General features: G+C 41.7%; 1 protein-coding gene across 2 annotated transcripts in view; it reads right to left on the reverse strand.

Annotated features, from left to right (window-relative positions):
• LOC126162196 (ATP-dependent RNA helicase DHX33) overlaps positions 1-19,183 on the reverse strand; it is a 135,088-nt gene that overhangs the window by 35,804 nt on the left and 80,101 nt on the right. For both annotated transcript variants that reach the window (XM_049918525.1, XM_049918526.1), the window contains 2 exons: positions 6,637-6,830; positions 6,413-6,542 (listed from right to left, as the gene is read on the reverse strand). In XM_049918525.1, the coding sequence (XP_049774482.1) occupies positions 6,413-6,542; positions 6,637-6,830 (324 nt within the window). The remainder of the gene's footprint in view (positions 1-6,412; positions 6,543-6,636; positions 6,831-19,183) is intronic.

The raw sequence follows: 19,183 nt of genomic DNA on the forward strand, positions 1-19,183 counted from the left end.
GGAAAGACAATGAAGGATGTAGAGAACTAAAACGGAGTGAAGCAAAGAGTAGTTACACTGAAGATAAGCTGAGACAGAAGAAATTATCATAAATTAAGGCCAGGTGGATGGTGAGAACCGAGGACATGTTGTAATGCTAGTTCCCACCTGTGGAGTTCCGAGAAACGAGTCAGGGAAAGAAGCCAGATGGCGCGTGTGGTGAAACAGGCGTCAAGGTCACAAATGTCATGTTGTAGAGCATGCTCTGCAACAGGATATTGCAAGTTGCTGGTATATGTACCCTCCTACCACCACCTATTGCCCTGTACCTGGCAAAACATACACTATCAAAGGGAGAGCGACCTGTGAAACAACACGTCATATACCAGCTATTATGTAAATACTGTCAGCCTTCTACATCGACATGACTACCACCAAATTATCAATTAGGATGAATGGGCATAGGCAGAGGGTATAAACTGGCAACTCACAATATCCTGTTGCAGAGCATGCTCTACAACATGACATTTGTGACCTCGGTTTTGCTGATGAGTGTATGCCGGACTAGTTTGCTGCTAGGCAGCCAGCCACATAATTCAGGAAGATGTCCCCTACATTTTCAAGACTCTCTTCATTATCATTATTGAAAAAAAAAGAGGTATATATAACCTGATAATAAAGCCTTGTATAAGTTTCGATCTAGCCACGATCGACTATGCGTGTATTCGAAATAACATAATATTTTCTTTACATGGCTAAACAGTGTATGTTCTTCTGTGGAATAAATCTCTCAAAAGTATTGAAGAAACCATAAATATGTTAATGTGGTGATTTATTTCTGAAATTATCTAATTTATGGTTTTTATATAAAACTCGTTTGTGAACATTTACATCAGTGAAGCGGAAATACAGATTTAAATGATGAAAGCGTGCAATGGACTGAACTTATGACTGCTTGACTTTTTGAATATTTCAAATTTATGAAGGGATAAGAGCTATACATTGCCTTTCATTGGTAAGTGCAAGACTTAAGCATGCAAAACCAATTACAGTTTTCAACAAACCTTTGAAATACAGCAGATGGCTTTCTGGCTACTCCTTCCCTCACCTCCATCTGTAGCAGCAGACAATGGGCTGCGTAGATCGGAAACCAGCCCCATGTCACCCTCGCTGGTCACTTATGCCAGAGGGAGAACTCAGATGGCCACACTTTCTGGACACTAGGCATGCTGAACCATCGCTCGACCAGTATCTTGTTCTGCTCTGACGAGGCAACATCTCTAGCATGCTCTCGGCAGCTCACCCACGCAGTGTTGTTGTCCACCGCATTTCACTGGGATATGCACAAACTGCAGAATTCTTACCCCATCATTGTTATCCTGTTTAATGAGAGGAGTGCTACCGCAATTTTATGACGACACCTTCCCGAGGCAATTCTCAACTCAACTCAACTCAACTAACTCAACTATAGCTGATCTTTACAATTTGCCACATCTTCCAAGACTCTGTCCAAATACTCCATGAATTACAGATTTAAAAAAAGGGTAAAAACTCTGTTGTTAACTTTTCCACCAAAAACCCCAATCCCACAAAGTTTCACATCTATCCAAAGGCCTCATCTTCAGCCTCACAACAAAGTTTAACCATGATGGACATATCAAAGACCTACTCTACTTATCCCAATTTCTACAGTGGAAACATCTCTTTGCTACCAATCCCTCCAACCACAACCAACCTAGTCCCAACATTGAACCTTGCCTCTCCCAGTTAATACCACCATCCACCCATGGTCCCCCATTGGGTCACCTCCTGGAATTCCTTACCTTCAACTTGGCATCACCATCCTTCCCATATCCCTTCTACAAACACACACCTTTCAGCAAAGGAAACAAAAGTCATACACATCCTCAAAACAGATCCTGATCTTACCATCCTCCCTGCAGACAAAGACCCCACTACTGTTAATGAACAACAGTAACCAACTTACAGAAGGCTTCTGCCAACAGTCTGGCTCCTCCATCTACAAGCTCTGCCATTGTGATCCTGTCCCAGAAGTCCAAAATAACTCCAATCCCTACTGAATACCATTCCAGTACCTCCCTCTCAACTCTGTTTCCCTAATCACCCTAAACAAAACGCTGCACAAGCATACCATCTACTTGCTCCCCAAAATTAATAAACCCAACAATCCTGGACACCCCACTGCAGTTGGTTATTGTGCTCCTCCTGAAAGAATTTCTGCTCTTGTTGACAAAAAGCTTCAAGCAACTGCCCGAAACCTGGCCTCTCACATCAAAGTACACCACCATCCCTCAAGCCGATGGCCTTGCTGCTATCGAACACTATTTCTCTCAATGTCCTTCAGATTCCAGACCCACTACCTCGTTCCCTATACACTACCACTACAGCCTAATACATAACTACTTCTCTTTTGAGGCATATTAACAAATCTGTGGAGGCATGAACACCAATGTGACACCACCTATGCCAACCTTTTTATGGGCCATCTAAAGGAAACCTTCCTAACCTCCCACACTTCCAATTCCTTTGTTTAGTTCATGTTCATTGATGATATCATCATGGTCTGGACTCATGGCCAAGACACCCTATCATCATTCCTTCACAGCCTCAGCACCTTCTCTCCGCTTCACTTGGTCCTCCTCAGCCCAGTGTGCCACCTTCCTGAATGTTAAACTTCACCTCTCTGAAGGCTCCACCCTGCAATCGAGCCTACTATGTCAAAGACACTAACCAATTCCTTCACCGACTCTCCACCATCCACACCCCTTTATTCCCTGGATCCCTACTCATCACTCATCCCTGTACATCAACATCCCTCATGCCCATGGTCTTACCACTATTAAACACTACCTTTCCCAACATCCTTCCGACTCCAAATCCACTACCTCATTCCTATTACACCTTACTAACTTTTTCCTAAACCACAACTACTTCTCATCTGAAGGGAAGTTATATGAACATATCCGCAACAAAGCCATGGGCACTCACATGGCACCCTCCTATGCCAACCTTTTTATGGGCCATCTAGAGGAGACCTTCCTCACCTCCCAAACTACCAAACCCTTAGTCTAGTTCAGATTCATTGATGATATCTTCATGCTCTACGCTTAGGGCCAGGGCCAGGGCCAGGTTTTTTTCATAACCTCAACACCTTCTCCCTCTCATGCTTCATGTGGTCCTCCTCAACCCAGCATGCCACCTTCCTAGATGTTGGCCTTCTCCTCTCTGGTGGCTCCATCCCCACCTCCATCTACATTAAACCACTAACTACTAAAAGTATTCACATTTTGTCAGCTTTCATCACTTCCACACCAAAAAATCCCTCCCATACAGCCTGGCCATAGGTAGAGGGCTTATATCCAGTGATGGAAACTCCCTTATCCAGTACGCTGAAGGTCTGACAAGGGCCTTCGCAGACAGGCACTACCCCTCCAAGCTAGTCCTCAAACAGATTTATGGATTTCCCATGCTATATCCTCAATGCACCCCTAATCCTGCAACCATCCCCAAAGAATCAGTTACAAAGTAGTGTCCCCTTGTTACCCAATACCAACTTGGACTAGAACAGGGATCATATCTACAATATCCTAGTCCATCCCTATGCCACTCCCAACCCCAAATTCTTGTGACAGGGATCATGACCCTGTGAAAGACCCAGGTGCAAGACCTGTCCAACCTACCCACCCAGTGCTTACTACTCCACCCTGTCACAGCTTTATTCTACCCTATCTGTGGCAGCACCAGCTGTGAAAGCAGGCATGTCATATACCAACTCTGCTGCAATCACTGCAGAGCTTTTTACATTGGTATGACAACCAACCAGCTGCCCACCAGAATGAATAATAATTGCCAAAATGTGGCCAAGAACAAAGTTGACTAGCCAGTTGTGACGAAGCAAGCTGGGATCTCTTTACTGCCTCTCTTGTTTTGCCATCTGCCTCCTTAAATTAATTTTATTTTCATTTTTGCCTAATTACCATTAATATACAATAGTATAATCTGATTTATTTTGACCACTTGCTACAGATCATTATAAGGTGTAATCAGTAATTGTTTCTGTTGCTGACTTATAAACAAAAATAATTCTGTACTAATTATAAACATTTGGAAGAACTACTAGGCTCCTTAAAGTATTTATTTGGGTCTATTCGAAAACATATAAGCAAAGCCAGCCCTTAATTAATTCCAAAATAATTACCAGGTTTGTCAAAAGTATTGTTTGTGTAAAGATATCTGGTTAATTTCATTATTTAAACAAATAACTTGGCCTAACTTTTGTGGTAGAAGGAACTGTTAAAAAGAAGGAATTTTTTGATGTGTTCAGTTAATTGAATGTGTTATGTTCTAATTGTAATTTCTGTAACTTAAACATTGAACAATGTATAGTTTCAGTGACTATTATTGTGAGGATATATAAAGGACTGATTTTTGGTCCCGAGACAGTCCACAGCCAATTTTCAGACGTGAAACATGTATTAGTTAGACTAACAGCAATGCATCAACTTAACAGTGGAATAAATGTAACACAAATAGGTTGGTTGGTTGGTTGTTTGGGGAAGGAGACCAGACAGCGTCGTCAGCGGTCTCATCAAATTAGGGAAGGATGGGGAAGGAAGTCGGCCGTGCCCTTTCAGAGGAACCATCCCGGCATTTACCTGGAGTGATTTAGGGAAATCACGGAAAACCTAAATCAGGATGGCCGGACGCGGGATTGAACCGTCGTCCTCCCGAATGCGAGTCCAGTGTCTAACCACTGCGCCACCTCGCTCGGTCACAAATAGGTCATATATTAGAACAATTAATGACGATGTCTGTTTAATTAATGACAATGTCTGTTTAATTTATTTGAAAAATAAAATAATTAAAAGAACTGTGAACTGTGTGGTTAGGTTTTACTGCTCATAGATGTTCAACAGCAAATTATTGTCGCAGTATGCTGATGTTGCCTGCAACATATTAATGAGGCTTATCAACATTTACCAATTGTGAACTGGCCATATGGTTGCGTAATATTGGGGAGGGTTGTGAACAGTGAAAGTAAATAACTGTGAAACACAATTGTGCAACTGTCGTCTACATCATTTATAGTAGTCACTGTTGAACTTCCACCCCCCATTTTTCAGCCAGTATAACAATGCAGTACATCGACACCGAGGACTATCGATGAATAAATGAAGCAGGAGAATGTCACACAGTGGCACAACATGCTCAATTTCAGTGGAGGCTTCACAAGGCAGGCCATCTGGAGCTTTCCTTCCACCACCAGATTTTATAAATTACATGGATGAGAGTTATCCTTGCATCCTGCAACTTTACTAGCCACAATTGCCCACAGTTTCCCCTTTCTCTGTGGTGTCACCCCCTCCCAATTCATGTCTCTATGTTACCATCACCTTACGCCACACCCCACTGGCTCCAGCACCTGAGCATCACACTCCAGCCTATGCACCAGCCACACCTGCCTTCAGCATTTCTAGCCAGCAAGCCAGCTACCTCCCTTTGGGCCACTATCTACTCACCTCCAACCCTTCTTTCTGCGTCCCACCTCTCTCTCCATCCGCCCTTCCTATCCAACACAACCCACACTCCATCAGTCCACCTGTCAAACTGCAATCCCTACATTTTGTGTCCAGCTGGCACCATATAGGGACACAGGCAAGCGCTCACATTGTGTGTGTGTGTGTGTGTGTGTGGGTGCACGTACACATATGAGTGTATTCTAACTTTACAAAGGATTTATTCTGAAAGCTAGCAAGTGTTTCTTCTTTTTTCTGTTGTCCTGTTGATAGAAATGGAAATGAGCGTTTGCCCCTTGCGGGGCAGGTCCGGCCGCCTTGGTGCAGGTCTTATTACATTCGACACTACATTGGGTGACCTGCGCTGCAGATGGGGATGAAATGATGATGAAGACAACACAACACCCAGTCCCTGAGTGGAGAAAATCTCCAACCAAGCCAGGAATCGAACCAAGGCCCATAGGACGGCAATCCATCACACTGACCACACAGCTATCAGGGCGGACGTGCTATTGATGACTCAATGTTTCTGCTATTCAGTGAGTGGTCTCCCTTACTCCCAAATTATTTACTTTCTTATGTAACTTTGCTAATTTAAATATAAAGAGATTATCTACTTCCCATCTCATTTTCTTCTTCCAAAACATAAGGATTTTTACTTTAAGTAAAAAATATACTATATAATTATACGGAGTATTATAAGTTTTAATATTACAATTAGAAAACAGAAGGTGACCAGAGAATAGGCCACTGACATAAAGATTTTATTCTGGAAGATTAATATCTGGAGGTAGATCATTATACAAACTAATCCAGATACAGAGACTGCCTAAAGCAATAACTAAAAATCAATTTCAGAACTGGCTTTATACACAAGAAGTATAAATATTTTCTACCTTCCTCGTATACACACGGTAGCAGTATCCAGTTGATTCTCGACCAGCCCGGCCTGTTCTCTGCCAGGCTTGTGCTTGTGAAATTCTTTGCACTTTCAAGATATCCAGCCCTGTACCAGGATGGTGCGACCTAGAAAAAGTTTAAGACAAAGTTACTATTGTTAGGTTATTTAACAAAAGAAATAACTGAAATCTATAGCAAGAGTTTTAACTACAGCTCATACCTCGCTTTCACCATACCACTATCTATAACATACTTTATTCCACTGATTGTGACTGATGTCTCAGCGACATTTGTGCTTAGTATTACTTTCCTCATGCCTTTGGATGTAGGCCGAAAAACATCTAACTGCTGATGTGATGGCAAGGATGAATATAAAGGATAAACTCTTAAAGGTGGTGCCTTGCCCTCCAGGTCCTGAAATTATTGAATAAGTATAAAATAATAAGTGCACGTCAAAGTAAAAGTAACTTATGTAAAAAATACTTATCTTAATTATATATACATATACTCACATCAATGAAATTTAGCATAATTAAAGAAAACAACTTAACTGATTTTATTACCCATAAGTAACCTTAACAGAAAATTCTTTATTCAACTTGTAAAACTGAACAAGTACCATGTATTTTTTTCTGTTATTACTGTGTTGTACAAGCATCACAATAAAAAAATTCTTTCACTTACTGTTACACAGACAGAAAAGGAAAGTGTTATGTTATGCACACCTTAACTGAATGCTATCAAACAGATACTCCAGTATTTATGTTCTGTGGAATATTATGTTTAAAATTAGATCCCTACGCCAGCTTATTTTCAATAGAGAAAATAGCCATTACTACAGACAAAAAATGGTATGAGTATATGATGGTTACTGGGTGTGTCACACACACTCTAGGTGGTGGGTTGGGGGGGGGGGGGGGCAACACATCATGAAGGAATTATGTTAATGGGGCGGAAATCAATAGATGCAATTTAAATGTACAGACAAAAGCAAATTATTATAATTTCAGAAGAATTGGATGATCTGTTCAATAGAAAGAGCTCCACAAACTGAACAAGTCAATAAAGCATTGGTCCACCTCTTACCCTTATGCAGGCAGTTATTTGGCTTGGCACCGATTGGTAGAATAGTTGGATGTCCCACTGATAGATATCATCCCAATTTCTGTTCAATTGGCCCATTAGATTGTCAAAATCCTGAACTGGTTTGAGCAACCTACCCAGAACACTTCCAGTGGATTCAATTGTAGGCAGATTCAGCTACCTTGCTGGCCCAGGTAGGGTTTGGCCAGTATGAAGACATGCAGTAGAAGCTCTTGCCGTGAGTGGGTGGGCATTATCTTACTGAAATGGAAACCCAGAATGGCTTGCCTTGAAGGGCAACAAAATGAGACATAGGATACCATCAGCATACCTCTGCGCTATAAGGGTGTCATGGATGACAACCAAAGGGGTTCTGCTACGAAAAGAAGCGGCATCCCAGACCATCACTCCTGGTTATCAGTCTCTGTGGTGGGTGACAGTCATTTTGGCATCCCACCACTATGTGGGGAGTCATCAGACATATCTTCAGCCTGGAATCTCATTGACTGGAGTAGAACTGTCTTCAGTGATGAGTTGCGCTTTGAATTGAATCCCTATGACCAGAAAAGATGTGTCTGGAGACACTCTGGACAGCAATGGAATACCAACCTGTCACCCACCATACAGTCCGAAAGCCAGGAACGATGGTCTGGGGTGCTATTTCTCTTCATAGAAGGAATCCTTTAGTTGTCATCCACAGCATTCTTACAGCACTCTGTAAGTTGACAATATTCTACGCTCTGTTTTGTTGCCCTTCATGGCAAGCCATCCTGGACTTACATTTCTACTTCTATATCTATGCTCTGCAAACCACTGTGAAGGGCATGACAGAGGGTACATCCCACTGTACCAGTTAAACCAGTTTTTTCCCATTCCATTCACATACAGAGCACGAGGAATGCCTGTTTGAATGCCTCTGTGGGTGCTGTAATTATTCTAATTTTGTCCTCATGATCCCTATGGGAGCAAAAAGTTGGGGTTTTTAGTACATTCCTACAGCATCATTTAAAATATGTTCCTGAACCTTTGTTAGTATACTTTCTCAGAACAGTTTACATCTGCCTTCAAGTCCGTATTAGTTCAAATTCTTCAGCATCTCTGTGAAACTCTCCCCTGGATCAAAGAAACCTGTAATAGTTCATGGTGCCCTTCTCTGCATACACTCAATATCTCCTGTTAGTCCTATTTGATATGAGTCCCACACACTTGCGCAATATTCTAGGATGGATTGTGTAAGTGACCTGTAAGCTGATTACACTTCCCCAGTATTTTACCAATAAACCAAAGTTTCCAACCTTTGAACCACTTCAAAATCTTATCAAAATCAGACTGAATATTTATGCTTCTTTTGGACAGCAGCTCATTATAGATAAATGCATCATCTACAAGAAGTGTCAGGTTAATATTAATGTTGTCTGTAAGGTTATTAATATATGACACTGCAAGGGTCCCAAAACACTTTTCTGGGGCATACTCGAAGTTACTTTTACATCTGATAATGATTCTCCATCCAAGATAACATGATATGTCCTCCCGAGCGATCCAGTCACAAATTTCAATTGGTACACCATAAGAACATGCTTTTGACAATAAGCATAAGTGTGGTACTGAGTCAAATGCTTTTCAGAAATCAAGAAATACTGCATCTAACTGACTGCTTTGATATAAATCTTTCACTGTGTCTTGTGAGAAAAGTGAGAGCTGGGTTTCAGATGATCGATGTTTTTGGAATCCATGCTGATTGGTTTGAAGGAGGTTGTTCCAGTCGTTTGAGATACCTCATTGTGTTTGAGATCAGAATACATTCTAAGATTCTACAACAAATTGGTGTTAAAGATACTGGACAGTAGTTTTGTGGATCACTTCTACAACCCTTCTTGTAGATGGGTATGACCTGTACTTCTTCCAACTACTGGGCATAGTTTTTTGTTCGAAGGTTCTATGACAGGTTAAAGTTATTTCATCCATATTTTCATTGGTATGAGGATTAAATTGGGGCAATTCTCCTGGGTTTTCCTTTGAAAAGGGACATTCGAAAACAGACTTAAGCATTTCAGCTTTTGATTTGCTACCCTCAATTTTAGTTCTTGACTCATACACTAGGGACTGGACACAAACTTTGGTGCCAATAACAGCCTACACATGACCACAATATCTTTGGGTTCTATGAAAGATCATTTGACAATATTCTGCTCGAGTAGTCATTGACGGCATCACATATTGCTCCCTTGACACCCAAATGCATTTCATCCAGCATCTCTCTATCTATAGCCCTATACTTTGTTTTACACCTGTTATGCAGTAACCTCTGTTCCTTTACAAGATTCTGTACAGTGACTGTATACCATGGAGGGTTTCTTCTATTACGAACTATTCTACTGGGAACGTATCTATTCAGTGTATAGTCAACAGTTCTTTTCAACTTGAACACAGTTCCTCTACGTGCTCCTGTCCAGTGCTGAAGTTCCAGGTTCCTCATGAAAGCTGTGACACTACTGATTTTTTTATGTAGTTTACTGGACATATATATCTTTCAGCTTGTTTTAGTTGTCCTTTGTACTTCAGTAATAATTGCTGCCACAACCACATCAGGTTCATTGATACCAGTTGTGCTGTGGACATCCTCTAAGAGGTCAGGTATATTTGCTGGTATTAGATTCAATATATTTCCATCATGATTGGGCTTCCTAACAATCTGTTCTAGGTGGTTTTAAGAGAAGGCATTTATTATCGTTCTGCAGGATGTCTTATCATATCCATCACTAATGAAACTGTAACTTTCCCATTTGACTGTTTGATGATTCAAACCTCCTCCAATGATTACAGTATGATTGGAGAACTAACGTACAAGCGAACTGATGTTTTCTCTAAAGTTTTTGGTTACATCAAGAGATGAGTCTGGTGGGTGATGAAAGGATCCAGTTATCCTTTTATTCCCACCCCTGAAATTGCTTTTTTGCTGAAAACAGTTTCACTAGTAGCTTCAATTTCTACCTTGGTGGATCTGAGTTTCTTCTCTACTGTGACAAATACACCACCTCCATTTCCCATTATCCCATCCTTTCGTTATACAATTAAATTTTCCCCAAAAATTTCACGGCTATCACTTTGAGGTTCCGACCAGCTTTCTGCATCTAGTATTATATGAACTTTGCTACTTTTCAGGAGCACTTTGAACTCTGGCACTTTTTTTGTGAAGCTTTCGTTATCTGGACCCCATGCACGATCAGGCTACTTGTGTAGTGCACACCTGACCCATTAAGCAGGACCTACCATTCTCAACCCTATGGTGCAAGTCGAAGAAGTTGCAGCCTAGTTTGTCACAGAACCTTTGAAGCCTCTGTCACAGTCCTTCCACTTGACTCAGAACTAAGGAGCCATGATCAGTTACAGGGACAATGCTGCAAATTGTGAGCTTCACTGAAACTCTATGAGTAAGGCTGGTCTTATTAACCTTCTCTTCCAGTTGCTGGAATGATCCAAGTATAGGGCCCCCAGGCATAAACACCAAGTGCACCTGGTGTTTTTTCCTGCCCTTGCTGCCATTTCCCTAAATGATACCATCATTCACTATATATTTGAACTGCAAATGATTAATAGACCGCTACTCTTTTGCATTTGCCTTCTCTTAATACAAGATAAAACAGATTTCCCAACTGGTTCAGTTCAGACAAGCTCAAACTTGGTTAGGGGATGAGTATAACACCCTGAGTGCTCAATGGTCGATGTTCACCCAGTAAAGGATGCCTATGTCTAGCACTGAAATGCCACTTGCAGTCAAGTGAATGAGTGATGACAGATCCCGATCTCCTACATTTCAGCAACATAATGCCCATCTGCACACAGCGATAGTTTCTACTGCTTACCTTTGTGCTCGGCAAACCCTACCTTGGCCAGGAAGGTTGTCAGATCTCTCTTCAATTGAGAATATTTGGAGTGTTACAGCCAGGGCCCTCCAACCAGCTTGGAATTTCGATGATCTAATGCGCCATATTGGCAGAATTTGGCACAATATCCTTGAGGAGGACATCCAACAACTCTGTCAATTAATGGCAAGCCAAATAACTTCTTACATAATGGGCAGAGGCAGAGAAACAGATTATTTACTTGATCAATTTGTGAAGCTCTTTCTCTTCAATAAATCACCCAATTTTTCTGAAATTGTAATCATTTGTTTGTCTGTACAACACATCTATCAATTTCCATCCCATCCAGATAATTGCTTCATGATATTTTTCCCATACCAGCTGCCACACCATGGTTATTGTTCCAGTTCCTGGCGATTTTCATAAGACGTATGTGAAATGAGCAAGCCTTCTTTATCTGAATGTAGCTGCACTTATTAGTGTCTGAGGATGATGGAACTTGGCAGACATGTTTGTGTGATGTTTTAATATTCTTGAAGGGTGTGATACTTCTGAAAACACATGCCTTTGTGTAACAGTACTTCACAAAACTGGCAGTAGTATCTTGCTTCACTTCTTTTATGATGCTCTGCGCAAACTCTGCAAGACTGTGCTGGATATTTATTTTTTTCATTTCCCACAATAGTCCGAACAGTATGTTCTTTAATGTTTCCTGACAATCAACCTGGTGGATCCTTAGCAGGTGCTCATTTTGTAGATTGGATTGCTTCAGTTTCCTCCCCGTTAGCTGTGGGAACTTGTTGATCACTTGTCCAGTCTCTTGCAACTTCTTTTAGGAATGTTTTATATTTTTTTGTATATCTGGATTTAGGTTTCTGTATACTTTGTACGTGCTACACAAAGCACAATTTATTAAAAAAAAACTACTTACTTCACCATTTTTTTGGTTTTTCACATTACCCTAAAATACAGAATATGTTGATCAGCTCTGTCCATGTCTTTCATAAATTTATTGTACATCACAATATATTTTGGTTTCTGCATAATTTCCCACTGTTGTGTTTTTTCCCTGTTGCAGCCATGGATGCATCATGAATTATTGTTATCATTCTCACCTCAGTTTTAGCTTTCCATAACTGCAGCAAAATGTCACCTTGTCTTCCAAATGTAGTGTCACCTTTCTTTAGAGATTTGGCTTCTATTCGTAGACACTGAGGGAGACCTCTATTGATTCATGTGGTACCACAAACTCATGATTCCTTTCTAGAAGTGTTTCGGCTGTAATGTTGTAATAATTGTCTTGATAAATGTGGTGCCACATGCCAAGATGAGGTGGAAGTACATGAAAAATAGTGTCTTGAAGCTTTTTTCGTTTCCCAGAATATTTTTTGGGACTGAAGATATATACACTTACACTTTCGCAATCCATACGAACAAACAAACAGTGTCTGATAACTTTTCCAGCATTGTATGTCCAGAACAAAGCCGCCCTCTCCATGGTCTCATTGCTTCATCCAGAGAAAGCTCCTATTCAGGTTTGCATAAGGTCTGAAATTTATCTAGTATGCACTTAGAGCACTGGTTCAGTTTTTTAGGGTCTCTTTTCCTGACCGCTCTGTAAGCAATTGTAATTGAAATGCCATGATTCCCATTTCTGCCCAAACAGACTTCTGCTCATTAGCTTGCCAAAAATCGGTGTCTCTGTTAGAGAATCTGTTGACCTATAGTCCTTCAAATAATCTTTTTTTTTTTTTATTTGCCACATGTAAATGGTTTTTGTTTTGTTTGTAATACAAGTTTCATTGTGTCGACTTCTGGGCAAACAATTCATCTCCTAAATTCCACAGTGCTTATAATGCTATTGATCACACTGGGAAGAATTTTTACACTTGGAATTCCTCTAAATGTTCCTAAAATGATGATCTTGTCCTTCTCCAGCCAACTTTCACTGTCAGAAGCTTCATCATTTACATCGTTCACAGTTATTTCACTTTTGTTGATTATAGCCATTTTGTTTTCTTCTTCACTTCCACTACCACTATCACTAACATCATCTGAATCATTTGGAACATCAGAAAAATTGTCCACAAATAGCTCAGTAAGAATCTCGCACACACACATCCATGTGAGCCGTATGCAATGTGTTACTAGAACTTTCCAGGTGCAGATCAGAACAAGCATGTCCAGAGGACATGCATATCCAGTTTATTGCCATTTTCAGACACAAATAGAAAATTAATCATTGACATGAGGAACATCATATCAAGAGATCACACTCACTGTTTGCTGTAGTGCAATGACTATAGAACTAGAAGTGACAAGACAGATTGAGGGCAACTGTGGCAAGAAGGGTATGCAAGTGGTCATCCTGAAGGATGACACCACAAGAAGAGGCAAGGTTGGTCGACTGGCTCTGAAAATAGATGGATGGCAACAGCTGATGTCCAAGCAGAGCTTAGAGGCCGAATACCAACATGACCCATCGGGAACCTACAACTGGAAGTTGGGTTGAGATCTTTGGTCGCTGTGCATTGTTTACTGCTGACAGCATACCAAGGACAACAGAGATTTTCTTGGTCTAGAGCCTGTCAATTGGACATTTAGTGGCTTTATGTGGTGTTCAGAGAATAGTCTCACCTATGTCTGTAGTGGTCAGATCAACATCAACAGATCAGGGATGGCCTGGTTGAAGGTCACAGTAAGCAGCTATTCTTGAGAGTTCATGCCGTTTGGACTCCTGAAATCATGGTGTGGGTTGCTACTGGCAACAGGACTGATTTCATAATTGTTGAAGGGAGGCTGAATATTCATTAGTGTATGGTAAGAGTGGCAAACCCTGCTATCATACCATTCACGACCAGAAGGATGATGCAAGACCCCACACTGCAGTTCACACCACAATTGCCTTGAGGAATTTATGGATCCGTGATTGGCCAGCCTTGCCTCCTGATTTGTCACTCAAAGAGCACTTCAGGGATATGATGGGAAAACATGCTTTACTCCAGTTGGCAATCTTCGTGAACAGATATAGCATGCATTTTCAGGCATGATATGATATTTCTCAAGATGACATTCTGAGGCTGTTTGCTTCCACACCACCACAAACACTAGGATGTTTTTGTGCCCGTACGGTCACAACTTATACTGCTCTTGATGATGGACATCAGTTCTGGATGAAGTGAAAGTGTAATCATTTGATACCCATGATGTGATGAACATCTCCACAAAGTTTAATAAATATCAGGTTGATTATTCATCATGTAACATATTCAATTTCTGTCACTGCACAAATGTATGACATGGAGTTGCAGAGAAGCATATATACATAATAAAAAAGCACTGAATGATATTGTAAGATATTACAGTTTATAATCTAAGGGAGGTACTTCACAAATATTTAAAAGTAACACCAAAACTGATGTGCTGTAGTGGGGAAAAAGTAATGACAAACTTAAAGAAGAAGATCAGAAATGGAAGGAGTACAAGAGAAAAGGACACAGAAGTTAAGCAAAAATTATCAACAAATAATATAAGAAAGACCAATGAGCTGAATAGTAAGAGAGAGGGAGAGGGAGATAGAAATAGATAGATAGATACAGAGAGAGAGAGAGAGAGAGAGAGAGAGAGAGAGAGAGAGAGCATGGGCTTGCAAGTACATAGCAATTAATACATAATACAAGGAGTGAAATAACTATTTTACAGAAAAGTTATCCCCAACCTACAAAAATTATGAAACTCGATATACTCTCATGCACTGTGTAAAATGTTCCACATTTCATTTTTTATTTGCCATTTCTCAATTTTACTCCATTTCGTAATGTAATTCTGTTGTATCCACTACACTATTATTGCATTTTCTACCTGATTTTCATGACCTCTTTCCCTGTGCCAGTCACTTAAGTATTACATCTGTAAAATTCTTCTTTTGTTTGATCTTAGTTTCTATCCTTTATGAAAATGATAAGCCAATGCTACAATCTACAATAGTCTTTTCTTTCCCCATGAGACACATCCATTGATGCATAACGCCACTTAATGATGATTTAAGAATTCTGAGATTTTGCAATAATGTGTGAATGTTAAGTGAGACAATCAAACAGTTTATTTCAAAAGACAGAATGATATCCACAAACGTTAAATTCATGAAGGAGCTTTGTGAAACTAACTAAAAAAATTGTAAAAAGGTGGCCATCAGCATAACAGAAAGCCAATAATGAAGCTTCGTCATATGACCGAAAGTAGAGAGTAAATATTTAAGATATCATGAAAGATAAATAATGTTAAAGCAATCTATGACTGGAACCAAACATATAAAACACAAGGAAATCCTACAAATAATAATAATAGTAACAATGTAGAAAAAGACAGATTTCTACTTACTGTAAGGAAGACATGTCAAGTTGCAGACAGGCACTATTATAAGACACTCACATAAAGCTTTCAGCCGCAGCTTTCATCAGTAAAACAAACAAACACACACACACACACACACACACACACACACACACACACAAAAAAACCTCCAACTCCAGCATCTCGGGCCAGAATGCAAAATCACGTGGGATGCAAGCAGCAATCTGAGGGGGCAGAGAAGGGGAAGGGATATTAGTGTAGGGTGGGGAGAGAGAGGAATGCTGTCTGGTGGAGTGTGCAGGGGCTACACTGCCAGCAGGCGCAGCAACAGGAGGTTGTGGACCAGGGAGGTGGGGAAAATTAGGAGATAAAAAGGAGAGGAGCGGGGAAAGACAGGCAGATGCATTGGCAAAGGGCTGCAAATAAACAGGGTGGGAGATGACAATGGTGAGGAGATGATAGGATAGAACGGGTGGAAACTATTGGGTGGAGGGTGTGGGGCAGTATTTTACTGTAGGTTGAGGACGGGATAATTACGGGAGTGGAGAATGTGTTGTAAGGATAACTTCCATCTGCACAGTTCAGAAAAGCTGGTGGTGGAGGGTAGAATCAAGATCGATGGGGTAGTGAAGCAGCCATTGAAATCAAGTGTGTTATGTTCAGCTGCATGTTGTGTGACAGGGTGGTCTACTTTGCTCTTGGCCACTATTTGGTAGTGGATATTCATTCTGGCAGACAACTGCTTGATAGTCATACCAAATAAAAAGCTGTGCAATGATTGCAGCAAAGCTGGTAAATGATGTGGCTGCTTTCGCAGGTGGCCCGGCCCCTAATGGGGTAGGATAAACCTGCGATTGGACTGGAATAAGAAGTGCTGGGTGGGTGGGTTGGGCAGGTTTTGCACATGGGTCTTCCACAGGGAAATTATCCTTGTGGCAAGGGGTTGGGATGAGGAGTGGCTTAGGGGTAGACTAGGATGTTATGGAGGTTGGGTGTGTGACAGAACAGCAATTCAGAAGGTGTTGGAAGTATCTCGGGTAGGATGTCCCTCATTTCAGGACACTATGATAAGTAATCAAAGCCCTGGCAAAGGAAAGTAATCAAAGCCCTGACGAAGGATGTGGTTCAGTTGTTAAAGACTGGGGTGGTACTGGGTGATAAAGGGGACAATCCTTTGTGGCTGGTTCTTGAAGGTGGTGGGAAGATAGGGGGTGAGAGGGGAAATGGCAAGGGAGATCTGTTAGCAGACTATGTCTGGAGGATAGTGCCTGTCTGTGAAGGCCTTGGTGAGACCCTCAGCTTATTGAGTAAGGGACTTTTTGTCACAGCAGATACACTGTCCTCAGGTGACCAGGCTATATGGGAGAGATTTTTTGGTGTGAAAGGGAGGATAGTGTCAAAATGCAGGTACTGTTGGTGGTTTTAATGTGGACAAAGGTGGGGATGGAGCCATTGGAGAGGAGAGGGTCAACATCTAGGAAGGTGCACGCTGGGTTGAGAAGGAATACATGAAGCAGATGGGGTTGTGAAGAAACCCTGGCCCTGGCATGGCCCTGTGCACAGATTGTGAAGATCTCATCAATGAACCTGAACCAGACTAGGAGTTTGGTAGTTCAGGAGATGAGGAAGGTCTCCTCTAGAAGGCCCATAAAAAGGTTGGCATAGGAGGGTGCCAAGTGAGTGCCTATGGCTTTGCTGTGGATATGTTCATATAACTTCCCTTCAAATGAGATGTAGTTGTGGGTAGGATAAAAGTCAGTAAGGTGTATGAAGAATGAGGTAGTGGGTTTGGAGTCTGAAGGACGTTGGGAAAAGTAGTGTTCAATAGTGGTAAGACCATGGGTATGAGGGATGTTGATGTATAGGGAGGTGGCGTCAAGAATGATGAGTAGGTATCCAGGAGATAACGGGGTGGGGATAGTGGAGAGTCGCTGAAGGAAGTGGTTGGTGTCTTTGACTTGGGATGCTAGATTGCAGGTAACTGATTGGAGGTGTTGGTCAATGGGGGCTGAAATTCTTTCAGTGGGGGTACCATAACCAGCCACAACAGGACGGCCAGGATTGTTGGGTTTGTGGATTTTGGGGAACATGTAGAAGGTGAGTGTGTCGGGTATCATAAGGGTGAGGAAGGAAATGGATTCAGGGGAGATGTTCTGGGAGAGGCCTAAGGCTTTAGGCAGGGATTGGAGTTTGTGTTGGACTTTTGGGATTGGATCACTCCGGCTGAGTTTATAGGTGGAGGAGTCAGATAAATGGCGGAGACCTTCTGCCAGGTAGTCACTGTGATTCATAGCAACAGTAGTGGAACCGTTGCCTGAAGGTAGGATGATTAGGTCAGGATTTGTTTTGAGGCTATGCACTGATTTCCTTTCTTCTACTGAAAGGTCGGTGCTCTGAGGAAGGCACCTGGGCAAGGCTAAATTATAGGTAAAGGATTTCTGGAAGGTGACCAGCAGGTGATTAGGTGGGAGAGGGGAGGATTTCAGTTAGATGGTGGTATGAACTGGAAGAGGCAGGACTCAATGTTGGAATTAGGGGGTTCTGGTTGGAGGGATTGGCTGCAAAGGAGTGGGAGGGGGGAGGATCTCAGTTAGATGGTAGTACGAACTGGAAGAGGCAGGGCTCAATGTAGGAATTAGGGGGTTCTGGTTGGAGGGATTGGCTGCAAAGGAATGCTCCCATTGCAGGGATCGGGAGAAGGAGAGTACGTCTTTGGCAAGTCCAGCATTGTTAAATTTGGGTGTAGGGCTAAAGGTGATGCCTTTGGATAGGACTGAAACTGCTGTGGAGCTGACGGTTTTGGTGGAAAGGTTAACAACAGTGTTACGGGAAGGTTTTGTCTCTAGATATGGCGGAGAGTTGGTAGTAGGGCTCTTTTGGGGCTGTAACAAGCTGTAAAGGTTGGTTAGGCAGGATTTAGCTGCTACGAGGAGGAACACTGGGTACAATAGAGGTTGTATAGTGTCGGCCCAAGGCAGCAGTAGGATGTCAGCAGGTTGGATAACTTGTGGAGGTAGTGCTGCAAAGCTCTTCCAGGTACTGGAGAGCAAGGGATTCAATTTCAGAGATGTCATGTACAGAGTAGAGATTGCAGAGTAGTAGGATCTTAAGCAGAGGTGGTTTGGGATGCCTGTGCCATGATGTCTCCTTTAGATGGCTTGTAAAAAGGTTGGCATAGGAGGATGGCATGCAGGTGCCTGTGGCTGTGCTGAGATTTGTTTATATACATTCAAATGCGAAATAGATTACCCTATTGCACAATATGCAGCTGAACATAACACACTTGATTTCAATGGCTGCTTCACTACCTGAGACATCTGGGTCCTTCCCTCCACCACCAGCTTTTCTGAACTGTGCAAATGGGAGTTATCCTTGTAACACATTCTCCACTCCCATAATTATGCCGGCCTCAATCTATGATGACTTACTGTCCCCACACTCTCCACCCAACAGTTTCCACCCCCT

Source organism: Schistocerca cancellata, chromosome 2, assembly GCF_023864275.1.
Source record: "Schistocerca cancellata isolate TAMUIC-IGC-003103 chromosome 2, iqSchCanc2.1, whole genome shotgun sequence".
Lineage (NCBI taxonomy): Eukaryota > Metazoa > Arthropoda > Insecta > Orthoptera > Acrididae > Schistocerca > Schistocerca cancellata.